This window comes from Trachemys scripta, chromosome 21 (assembly GCF_013100865.1).
Source record: "Trachemys scripta elegans isolate TJP31775 chromosome 21, CAS_Tse_1.0, whole genome shotgun sequence".
In the NCBI taxonomy this organism is placed as follows: domain Eukaryota; kingdom Metazoa; phylum Chordata; order Testudines; family Emydidae; genus Trachemys; species Trachemys scripta.
In genome coordinates, this window is record NC_048318.1 from 15255194 (window position 1) to 15268068 (window position 12875).

A 12875-nucleotide genomic window follows, 5' to 3' on the forward strand; every position below is an offset into this window, starting at 1 on the left:
GACTTCCGGCACAGAATTCTGTACTGCTCCCTAGCTTTTCAGATTTTGAGATTTATGAAATCCCATAATGATTTACAGGATGATTAGCTACTTTTTTGTCCATAAGACATTATTAAGTCTTGCTATTTGTTTTGTCTTCCTGTGTGTTTGTAAGTTTTAAAGAGCAAAAGCTTTTTCTGAGACTCTTGCAAACTGAGCCTGGCACTATAAAATCAGTGAGGTGAACACAGAAAACTAAATAGCACTTCATATTTCTAGCAACATTTAAATGCAGCATGTTATTGATTATTCTATTTGAGCATCTTTGGAAATTTCTGATAGGATAGTAACTTCTGTACACAATTCTGTAGGTTATCGCTCCTTAACTGTCCATTGTAGGGAGACAAGGTGGGTGAGGAAATATCTATCTATACACAGGGATAAATTCCACCACATAAATTATTCAATTTGATGGCAACATGTTTCTGTGCTCTCAAAAAGTAACTGCATCTTGAACAGCATCAAAGGAGAAGATGGGGTTGCAGGATTTTAACTATAAAGAGCAACGCTGCAGTATCTTTGTTCATCTAGCGAAATGTTCTTATAGAAAGTCAGTTTATACAAAAAATGCATTTTCCACATCCATGAAAGGTGCAAAATCAGAGGCATATAGTCAGTGAAATCATAAAAATATCAGACCCACAATTAGAATGTTATCCAATTTAATTCTTTTTTAGATCACTTGTGTATAACAATTAGAATGTAACTGTTCCTCTAAAGATCTCCTAAATTTACATTTGGCTACCAAAAAAAATGCTTGTATTCACTTACTGTTACTACTAATAGAGTTATATATAAGAAACCTGTTAAATACTCATTTTGCCTGATCAGGAGTAAATCTGATGCTACAGTACTATTTAACAACTCTGTTTTGTTATTTTTAAAACCTTTGCTTACAATGTCTGTGACAATGAGATCAATCCAAGGAAGCCCCCATCCAAAATCAGAATTCTTTTGAGAATCAAAGTAGTTCACTTTTGGTTTAAAAAGTTTGGTTTTGCAATTTGTCCCAGCATAGATACCAATATGCAGAGAGCAAGGTTATTCGCAGAGATTTTCCTAGCCTGGCTGAACCCAGGACATTTTAGAAACTTTGCGGACAGGCCAAAAAATGAACGTTAGGGAGCCTGCCCGAGCTTCCTGAACAATCCACCCTCCATCAGCCTTTCAAATCTCCCAATCACTATTTGAAATGATGCATGTATTTCTTTCGTGAATGGGAACTTTGCTTGTATGGATAATTCAGGATGTGATTTCACAGCCTGATCCAAGTCAACAGAAGGTCTCCCCATTTTCTCTAATAGGTTTGGATCAGGTCCCAAGTGCATACATATTAGAACCTTAAAATTCATGTGAAAAAGAACTGAAAGGAACCCACCGAAAATTCGGAACGACCTTCTTCTTCAGCCAATTCTGCTGCTCCCAGTTGTCCGTTAAGTATGTGCGAAAAAATGATTGTTGTTGCTGCTGCCTTCACCTCCCACTAGCTTCCCCCTTTCCCTCTCGCTGCCCCACACCAAGTCAAAATCCCGTATTTGTGGCAACACGGCTGGTTGCTGTGGAAATTAGTCGATGACAGACAGTTTAGGAACTGTAAAGAGCAGAAGCGAAGAGTCCGATTTCTGTAACAAGTATCAAGAGATGCACAACGCAGGGGCAGGAGGGCAACATTCTTGGCTGGTGGAATGTGCTTTTCAAAGATCTACACAAACTGTTTGCTACTTTCCAGGGGCCTGACAAACCCCCAAAGGCAAAAGAGACTCTTAGGTGTTGGCTGTCACTGTCATCCGCACCCTGGGGAAATCAACGTAGGGAGTGAGGGGGGAGAGAAGAGAATTGTGGTGACAGCCCAGATTTTTTAGCGTCAGTAGGCTCCCTTTATGCGTTTGTGGCTTTAAAGCCTGATCCAATGTCAATGGAAAGATTTCAATGGAATTCACTGGACACTGGATTGGGCTCTTCAAGCAGATTAGTGTTACAAGTAAACAAGTCCTTTAATTTCCTAATATTTGGTTTTTGCTGTGTGTGGAGTTGGAGGTCTATTGTTCATATATTTTTGGTAGTAGTTTAATGGGACAAATATTCCCATGACTGTACGAACAATGGCACTCCGTGTACATTAGGATTTCCCCCAATCATATCCTATTCGGTCGCAGCCAAACTGGCTTTTTGCAGGGGTATGACTGGTTTAGTTCTTGCACAGAGGGGTCTTTAAAATTACACACCCTCTACTAAACTCTCAACATAGCACAATGGATATGAGGGAGTCTAGTGTGGCGGTGAACAGCAAATATTGTTAGCAGGGTCATGGAGTAAAGACTTGATGAGAAATTACCTATATGGCAAAACAGATAGGCACTTCGGGGACAGGGAAGACAAAGCGTTAGGGATATCTCAGAACCCCGTGCACCACTCCTCCAACAAGCCAGACTTGAAACTACCAAAAACGGAGGTCTCTTGAGAGTTTTAGTACTAGATGATAACAGAGAGTAGCTAGGAAACAAGAGAATCACCACCATCCCACCTTGCAAAAGCAAGCCATTTAGGACAATATGAAACACAAATAAGGCCACAAAGTTGAAATATCAAAGGCCCTTGGCTCCACCATCACCCCTTAAAAAGGTAATGGTATGTGACTATCCCTGCACAGTGGTAGGGTGGTTTCTTTAAGAGTGTTTTCAGTTTTGACTCTATGTTAACTGGGGAAAAAGAGGGTGAACCCCAACTCCAAAGTTAAATAACCAGGTGAGGGTGAAACAGGCAAAGTGAGTCACCCTGTCATTGACGACTAATCCTCACCTGTCTGCATTCAAACAGAACTCCACCAATTATTACTATTTTGCACTCTTAACCTAGCCCTATAAATGTCTATCTTCAATTTGCCCATCGAGTCCCCATCTGGAAGGTTTTTTATTTTATTTTTACAGCTGTGTTTTGAACTGTTGGAATAAATCTGTGTTTTGCTAGGGAAATGCTAACAGAAGCTTAACTATAAAAAGGGTAATGGTTCTGCTATAATGCAGATTTATGTGAGCAACTGAATATGAAACTCAAACATTTCAGTCCCAAATGAATAAACAGTTTGGCTGCAGGAGCTTACAGTGTTTCTCCTTCCTCTTTGCTAATTTAATCCAAGTGAATTACTCACTGCTGTGTGCTTGGAAATGGCTGTTTCCTGAAGGCATTCTGCATATAGACAGCCAACTGCAGAACGACTCGAAATAGAAAGGGGTTCAAAGTGGGGCTCTCTAAAGGAATTTCTCTTGGGTGGCCTGTCAAAATAAGCAACCTGCGTGTCAAAGTCTCTGGAATATGTACAGCGGAGGACAGGCGGGTGAAAGAGTCTTAGGTGACCCAGTACTCCAGGTGGGTGAACTTCACCCAGAAGTAAGATACAAAAAGCTTCTCTACAAGTGGCTCCATTTGTCTAGACCTCAATTCTTGCTAGATGGGCTGATGTACGTCTGGACAAAGAGTACAACCACCAGGAAGGATTTGTCTCCTATTGAAATTTGTCTCCTACTGAAAAGCTAATTCAGAGCAAAAGGGAATGTGCAACTACACTTATACTATTTATCTTGAAGTAAAAAAACCCCACAACCACCTGGACACAAAGTAAGTCAGGAGAAAAACGACAGCTCAAAGCTACTCAAAAACTACAGCTAGATTCACCCTTATTTAACTTACATTTAAGAGAACTCAAGAGACTCTGATACACTAGAGACTCAGCTACACTGTAACTTGTAATCATTTTTAACACGTTAAACAAGATTGAAAACTGTAGTGCAGACAAACAATAAATGTTTATGCTAGTTGTTTTTAAACCCTAGGTTTGTTGCTAGCCATTTTTAACCCTAGGATAGAACGTGACTTGTACCATATTTTTTTCTTTATCTACACTACAATTTACAGCATGTTAATATGCGATTACAAACTATAGTGTTGCCAAGTCTTTAGTGACAGATTTGTTAAATGTTGATGAATGATGGGTTGAAACAACAGTACCACCTTTGGCTAACAATAGAAACTGTACAGAACCATTTTCTCTCTCTTCTTACACTAGGGTTACCATATTTTGTGCCTCCGAATGGAGGACACTCCACGGCCCCGGCCCCGCCCCCAGCCCCGCCCACACCCCGCCCAACCCCGCCCCCTCCCCAAAGTCTCCGCCCCCTCCCCTGCTTCCCGGGAATATTTGATTCCCGGGAAGCCTGAAGCAGGTAAGGGGGGTGTAGGGGGAGGAGGCGCGGCCCAGGCTGGCCCCCCGGCGTTTCCAGCCTGGGTCAGCTCGGGCCCTGGGGTGCCGGCCCCAGCCGACCAGCACTGCCGGCCCCCAGCGGCCCGGAGCACCCCCCCGCTCCCGGCCCCGCGGGCCCGGCTAACCCGGCTCCCCGCCGGCCGGAGTCCCCGCCTGACCCGGCTCCCCGCCGGCCGGGGTCCCCGCCGGCCCGGCTGACCCGGCTCCCCGCCGGCCGGGGTCCCCGCGGGCCCGGCTGACCCGGCTCCCCGCGGGCCCGGCTGACCCGGCTCCCCGCCGGCCCGGCTGACCTCCCGATTTTCCCGGACATGCCCGGCTTTTGGGGATTTCCCCCCGGATGGGGATTTGAGCCCCCAAAAGCCGGACATGTCCGCGAAAATCCGGACGTATGGTAACCCTATCTTACACGCAGACATAGAGAGAGAGAGAGAGAGAAAATCCCCAACACACCACCCAGCAAAAAACAAAGCATAGAAACCTCTCTGCCACTAGGTGTCATTCTTTCTTCATTGAGGAACTAGCACAGGTTTGGTAGGTCAGCCTCAAAGCTTTCTTGAAGTTCCGATCTTTGTAATTTAAGAAAGTTTAAAATGATCTTGTGGGCCAATGTTCTCATTTCTTCTGTTCTTTCCAAGACATAGAGGTGTTTTAAAACTTGACAGCAAAGGAAAATAAAACAGAGAGGGAGCAATTTCACTCTAAAATAAAACAAATGTTTTTATTGCACATTTATAAAACCTGCATAGTCCTATCAAATAGGAATTCTCTTCCCCATTTATTCAGAACATTTTGGTTTAAACAATTTTGTCTATTCAAATAAAACACAGACTGCCCTTAAAAAGTGTCCAACTGTGGTTCTCCCCCTCACTCCCCCAGTACATTTTTACAAAAAAAATACAAATATACATGCTTTTACGCAGGGCTGGCTTTAGGAAGTGCAGGGCCCAATTCAAACATTTTCAGCAGGGCCCCGGCAGGGATGACTAAAAAAAAAAACCAAACAAACCATGTAAAAAAAAGCCTTTCATTTCTTAGCAACCGGTTCCCTATAAAAAGTTCTGATTTAAGGGATATGCCACAGTATGTATTTTTTGTACCAACAGGGTTACCATACGTCCCGGACGGCGATTTCGGAAAAATACAGATGTATGTTAACCCTACCTACAGTTCTTTTTTAAAAAGATGGGCCTGAACTAGAAATGAGCTCCTTTTCACGTGTGTGGGTCCCCACCACTCCCTGGGGGTGTGCTAGGGTGACCAGATGTCTTAATTTTATAGGGACAGTCCCGATTTTGGGGTCTTTTTCTTATATAGGATCCTATTACCCCAACCCCCTTTCACACTTGCTGTCTGGTCACCCCAGGATGTGCACATGTTTGGGTCCCAGCTGTTCCCTGCCCCCCTCATTGAAGCAGGTGTGCAGGGTTACTGCCCTGGGAACTTCAGGGCACCACTGGACATGGGGCTGGCTGGAGGCAGGGTCTGGCTGCAGGCAGGGCAAGGAGTCCGGGGCTGGCTGGAGACAGGGGTGTGTGGGGCGGACTGGCTGGCTTCAGGCAGGGAGACAGGGGGGTGCGGCACGGGTTGGCTGTAGACAGGGCAGGGGGTGCTGGGCTGGTGCGGGCAGGGGGTGCGGGGCTGGCTGGAGACAGGGCAGGGGGTGCAGCAGGGGGTGCAGGGCTGATGCAGGCAGAGGGTGCGGGTACAGCCCACCATGTACGGTAAGTGCCGCCTCCTCCTCCCTCCCCCACCGGCGTAGCAGCAGCAGCCCAGGGCTCGGGGGCTATCTAAAGGGCCCGGGACTCCCCTGCTTCCACCGCCCTGGCCCTTTAAATAGCCGCGGGAGTCCTGGGGAAGCGGTGGGGCTCCAGCGGCTATTTAAAGGGCTGGGACGGTAGAAGCAACGGGAGCCCTGGACCTTTTAAATAGCCCCCAGAGCCCCGAAGCCCTACCCCAGGGCTCCAGCAGTGGGGCTCCGGTGGCAATTTAAAGGGCCTGGGGTGCCATCCTCTGCTGGGAGCCCCAGGCCCTTTAAATTGCCTCCTGGGGAAGCCGGGCCACCCAGGTACAGCACACCGGCTCTTGCCGGTACGCCATACCGGGGCTTGGGCGCGGGGCCCTCTTAGGGGTGGGGCCCGATTCAGGGGAATTGGTTGAATTGGCCTAAAGCCGGCCCTGCTTTTACGCTATCCTTAGTGTCCAATGCTCAATTTTCTCATCAATAACCTTGGGTGGAGGAGGAAATATTGTCAGATCCGGGAGGGGAATTCTCTTTGGGGATTTTGTTTTCTTTAACCAGTTACTGATTATTAGCACAGTGATACTGTGTACACTGTCACTATTTGCTTCTGTCTATCTCAAAACAAGACATATTTGTTTGACTGTTAAAAAAACAAGAGACAACTTAACTTCCTGTTTGACTTCAATCAACTAAAATATGTATCTGCACACATGACTGACTGCCTGTCTTGCATACACAGTGTGCCATCAATCCTCGCTGTCTCTCAGTCTCCCGACTCAGACTCCTGCCAGCCGTACTTTGCCAAGATCTGGATTTATAAGCTCTTTCAGCTAAGAATTTAGAAAGGTGTGGATGTGTTTGCCAGAACCAAGCTAATAAATGTCACAGATTTGTCAAGGAACCATTCTCTTGTGCGGCTGTTGTCACTGTCCCAAGTATCTTGCCTGAGGGACATTTTAGAAAGGGGCAAGGAACGGAGAGACAGTGCATTTTTCGTTGTTGTGGAGATGAGAAGCAGCTGTTACTGCCAGCCATATATTGTGCCATCTTACAACAGTGGTTCCTGCCCTTCGCATTCTCATTGACAATTGTATCTTAAGTGCAATACTGCTTTTCATTCCTTTGTATCGACACCAAGAGCATGGTTTACATCTGGATATGAATCGTCTTTATCTACCTATTCTCCTCCCTCTCCCATTCGAATGTTGTCTGACAGCAGGATACTACGCCAATAGGTGGGTTCCTATGTACCGCATCTAGGGCTGGAAAGCTGGAAGTTTATTTGACAGTCACAGGTGCGGCCCCATGAATGGACTCCATCACGGCTGCGAAGCGGCTGCAGAGGTCGTAGGGGGAGTTGGGCCGGATCTTCGGGGGTTCTTTTAGAATGACGACCTCTGCAGAGCAGTCCAGGAGCCTGGGGAGCAGTTCGCCCAGCTTCATTTGCAGGTTGGCTGTGGAGGTGGAGGAGGAGGAAAGAGTCAAATGACCTGGAACAGGCAGTTACAAAAAAAGGCCAATCGCAGCAGGTTTTAGCGTTGCAAGGAAAAGCAGCTGCTACGCTTTTTAGATAATTATCTACCACAGCCAAAAACTGCTCACCTCGAGCATACAGATGAGCATTGTTTTATGGAGGAGAGACAATGTCTGGTCTATTTAAGTCCTGTATCTTGGCTCTATCAGTAGCCAATACCATATGGTTCAAGGGTGGGGGGGGGAGACCACACCAAACTCCTCCCCTCCCTCCCCCTTAACACACACAAACTATCGTACACTATATCACAACCTAGCTGCTTGGCATATCAGTGATGTGACGTTACTAGGAATATAACTGGCGTATGTTACCAGTGCCACTACCAAACAGGCTTTCCTCAATCCAGGCCACTTTACATGGTCATCCCAAACCTAAGTCTCTAACCTTGCAATCTCAGATTTATGCACTACATCTAGTATAGGCCAAGCATTATTCAGTCCTTCATGAATGACTACCCTCCAAGTGCTAACCCAGTAAACTCCAACAACACACGAGTCAAATTTGTAATCATCTGATAATGCAAAACCAAAAGTAGACACCCCCTTCCCTGAGAGTGATGGGAATGTAGCCCCAACAGAAGAACAAGCAGAAAAGGGCACAGTCCTCTAACTGATGATGTACTGCATAACAAACTTAACCAGAACTGCCAATTACTGTAAAAAAAATTCTGACCTCGCTGTCGGGTCAATGGTGGAATGTAAACATTTCTCCTGTGGGAGGGCTGTTCCTGTCACATCAGGTGTTAGCAGAAACTCCTCCCCTATTTCAGCACTTGGCAGGCCAGCTCTCTAGTAGCTCATTAATTTGAGGAGCTCAAGACTTTCCAGGTGAATGTGCTTAAAACCATTACCACAACACCCTTTTCTGCTGCTGACAGATTAAAAATCAACTGACTTAACCTAATGCACAAGCAATTTTACATGCAACATGAACAGAGGCTGGTGACAACAGACTTGGCCCATGCAACACAATGAGAGATGGAAACTGCTGAGTTCTGCTCCTTTCAAATCTCAAGTTTCACTATTGGGATTCCATTACATGGAGGAGTTTATAACAAGGCCAAATTTGGGGAAGTCCAACTGCTAGCAAATTTCTCCAGCTTTCTACTTTGCACCAGCATTTTGAGAACAATCCTCCATATTTCTACCTCACTTTCCTGTAGCAAGTTTACCCTCTGCTGGTTAAAATAAGCAGTGTTAAGAGTCTCAAGCCTGTTCTCTTACCCAGGCTGAGAGGAGTCATGGCAGCTTAACTTCGGCACATGAAAGGAAATGCAGAATAAACGCAGTTATCCAACACTGAAATTCAGACCCAGAATGACCAGCATCTCCTCACTACACTCTGGGTCTCATGGGCAATTCATTGCAAAGCCTCTTCAAAGCTTGACCTAGCTAGCTTCCCCACCCCTTCCTCAAACCCTTTGGCTACTGTACGTGGATTTGTAGTTATGAAGCTGTACACAGCTAGAAAAAGTTCCTGTCAGTATGTCTCATTTCCAGCATGAAGTCAGAGTGTCTCACATGCCAGCTACATGCTTAGAAGCACAAATGCACTCTGTCAGTTTAGAACCTTTTCTCTCTTATCTTACAGGTGAGCATTCATATACAAGCCAACAAAATCTGCTAATGTTAGTGTGTCCGTGAAATCACTCTGGCTGAAATGTAGGTTAAAGTACTGATCACAAAGAACAGATGAGACCAAGGTGCCTATGTCACATATTTTAAAAAGAACAGGAGGACTTGTGGCACCTTAGAGACTAACACATTTATTTGAGCATAAACTTTCGTGGGCTACAGCCCACACGGCTGCTACTCTGAAACATATTTTTAAATCGTTCACTTCTTATATTGCAATGGTCACGGATCTATTTTCTGTAGTTGTAGGACAAGCAACAATGAAATTGTCCTATAACATATTTCACTCTAAATATGAGCACATGTTTTCAGGCCTAAGTCCAGTCACAAATGCCCAGACACGCTACATATACAGGGCAAATCCTAAGATGCTAGGAAGGATTTTAAATAGGCAGTAAAGTCCTTCTGTAGTTTCGATCTATGGAACAACCTGACCACTCAGAACACAGGATTTTAAGGGAAGCAAACAAGTCAGCAATTCCCTACCATCCATGTCTTCTTGTCCCAGATAAGAGCACCAGCGGTTCCTCATGACCTCAATGGCATCCAGGTCGTCCTTGGAGATGTCATTATTGATAATGAGGTGCATACAGGGGATGATCAGCTCATTCAGGATGTTAATGCCCTCCAACACATCTGCCTCCGCACGGCTTACAAACAAAGCCGCTGCCATGTCATTCAGCTTCTGTGGGAGAATCGGGGGTCACAGACATTTGAAAAAGCCCTGACTTCAGAGCATGAACAGGCTACTGGGAAAGCGGCACATGACCCACGACTCTTCCAGCTGATGGGAATGTATGGAATGCACACGGACTAATGGGAGCTGACGTGTGCACCAAGAGAATGTAACCCTTAGAACAGTGGTCCCCAAATTTTTGTGGTCATCCCCCTCCCCACTTGAGTAGAGGTTGGAAGAGGGCCCGGCACCGGGGCCATGGTCAGGAGCAGAGCCGCAGCTGGGGCCACAGCCAAGATCGAGGCCACCGCTAGGTCCACGGAGCCACAGAAAGAGCTGCAGCTGGGGGTGGGGCTGGAATGGAATGGGGGCAGAGCAGGGTTGGGTGGCGCTTCCTCCCCACCCCTTGTGGGGACTGGCCCAGACCCTGCCACACTCTTCCCCCCCCCACCCCCAAATGTGGGCACACCCCACGGTTTGGGGACCACCGCCTTAGAAGGATTAGATCAGAGAGAACATATTGCTCCAGAATTAGCTCTAAAGTATACAAATAATTTTGGCTTTGAGACGCTAAGATTCAGATCCAGAAACACCAAATGGATTCCCTGAGATCCAAACTCCATCACTTCAGTGAATTTTGCTTCCTAGATTTTCATAATCGTGATGGTTCTTGGGAAGGGGTAGATGCCATGATAACAGGTGCCTTAGATATCATTACGCTGCCCTCAGCAGCCGTAATGGAGCAGGCACTACAAATAAGTCTCAGGCTGCTGCTGCTTATTCCTTTCCCAAGGAAAGCCACATTACCTAGTGCCCAGCAAAAGACTCCCACTGGTGACAAAGGAAGAAGCAACGCTGGCTCCCCACAGGGAGGGAAGAGTCGATATTGCTCTTGGTGAAAAGCAAATGGCTGGCATCCACCCCCTCCCTGAAAGACTGTTTTAATGACAGGCTCTTGTACCCTGTCTGTAAGGAGGTGCATGATACATTTGTCTCTTTGGGCAACCTGGAGTGAAGAGACAATGTGCAGATGTGAGCTGAAATCACTGAGCTAGAAGGGGTGAGTATTTAAGGCTGACCAGTCTACCACTGAGATTGTTCACTTTCAATTTAAGACTCAGTAAGATACAAACCAAGAGGCATTTTCTTCTGTATAAAGCAATCAGTGATTCATCCACCCCTCGGTTGGGTCCTTTCACGAGCAGGGAGGTGTTACTTTGGTAGGCATACACCAGGTAGGTCAGTGCTTCCTGGTACCTTGGAGAAGGAGAAGGGTGTTAGTAGTTCATCACACCAGGTGCCACATAGTCCAAAAGCTGCAGTCAAGCTGTCCACCCAGGCCAGACTCTCCACTTCTTCCCCAACAGAGACAAACACGTCACCTTCTTAACGGTGTTATTTGCTCCCTTCTCTCTTTTTCATTCAGCAAACCTCTCAAGGGCAGCCCCCATACTAGGCAGGTTAGCTTTCCGTATGCCTCAGGGACGCTTTGGCTTTCTGGTTTCAACCCCAACATTTAGACTCTGGTCTAGAATTCCTCTGGTTTCAGTGGGAACTTGGAGATGAAAGACACTATTAGAAGTTTGGAGAACAGTATTTTTCTTGACTCCAGGGTTGTATTTAAAGCTGGTCGAAAAAATTCTGATGAAACATGTTTTCATCCGAACTCGCCAGTTATCTAATTCTAAACGTTTTTTGAGACTGTTCGATTTAAACCAAAGTCCGACAGAGAACCCCCTGACCTGCCCGATTTCCTGCCAACTTACCCACCTACTGGACTACCTGAGAGCAGGACCGGCTCCAGGGTTTTTGCCGCCCCAAGCGGCGGGGAAAACAAACAAAAAAAAAGCCACGATCGCAATTGTGATCTGCGGCACTCCGGCGGCAGCTCCACTGCACTGCTTTCTTCTTCGGCAGGAATTCGGCGGCAGGTGCTTCCCTTCGAGAGGGACCCGCCACCGAACAGCCCGACATGCCGCCCCAAGCACCTGTTTGCTGGACTGGTGCCTGGAGCCGGCCCTGCCTGAGAGTCGGGGACCCCAGGGTTTCCGTGGTGCCAGGGCAGCCTGCCGAGCAAGCTCTCTCACAGCCAGGGCTTGAGAATTCCAAAACTTTTAGTTTACATTCCGAACTGGAACAAACCACATTCTGAAATACTGAACTCCTCTGTGAAAAGGAATGATCTTTCTCCATACAGCTGTCTATATGGTATACTGCTTGCAGTATGGGGGGAAAAGCCCAGCTTTTCAGTTCAAAGTTCCAGGGAGCTCTGTTTCTACGTAGGAGTCAAATTGTTTTCAAACACAATGAGAGTTTCACTTTCACCCAACTTTCCCGAGAGCCAAGTAAAGGCAGTTAGTGCGCTAAATCCTCTCTAAGGACCAGAATGCAAAGTTCCGCTCGTGGAAAACAAGCTGGGAACTGTGTAAGAGGCCATATCACAAATCCACTTATTAACTCAGCACAATAGTTACACTCTGGCTCAAGGTCAGCTCTGAGCCTGTACAGCAAGGAGTACTGGCAGGTCAGGAATCAAGTACTTTGGGAAAAGCACAAGGGCCCCCAAATTGCAATACATAGGGTGCTGCATGTCAGGAGCAAGGGGTGCTAACAGAGAAGCAGGCGCTTTTAGGTATCAGTTACCCCATAGCTTCAGCCAAAATGTAAATATAATTAAATTAAACCTACTTTCTATTCTGGTAGAGTTCCAACCCTGTCAGCAGGTAAACAGACACCTTGCGAAATAAACTGTAGTCTTCATGCCATTTCTGTTTAGGGTAACAGGGAATATTACAGGTTAGTCAATAACATGCTTTCATGTACCCTACGTCTGGGACAAGTCCCCCACCCCCAGCAAAACCTGGTATGCTAGCTCATTCAGCCTCTGGCACAGAGAGCTCTTACATGGGACATGAGCTCACTCGAACTGGGGGCAAGTTCTCAACATCCCCTTTGCTTCCCCATACAGCTCAAGAACACATTCACCAAGACAG

General features: G+C 46.5%; 1 protein-coding gene across 10 annotated transcripts in view; it reads right to left on the reverse strand.

Moving 5' to 3' along the window:
• Positions 1-6377: 6377 nt before the first annotated feature.
• USP28 (ubiquitin specific peptidase 28) overlaps positions 6378-12875 on the reverse strand; it is a 43598-nt gene continuing 37100 nt past the window's right edge. For 6 of the 10 annotated variants that reach the window (XM_034754389.1, XM_034754388.1, XM_034754392.1 and 3 more), the window contains 4 exons: positions 12571-12650; positions 11016-11139; positions 9693-9891; positions 6378-7492 (listed from right to left, as the gene is read on the reverse strand). In XM_034754389.1, the coding sequence (XP_034610280.1) occupies positions 7317-7492; positions 9693-9891; positions 11016-11139; positions 12571-12650 (579 nt within the window). In that variant the 3' untranslated portion in view covers positions 6378-7316. The remainder of the gene's footprint in view (positions 7493-9692; positions 9892-11015; positions 11140-12570; positions 12651-12875) is intronic. The other 4 variants (XM_034754386.1, XM_034754387.1, XM_034754385.1 and 1 more) reach the window with 1 other exon arrangement.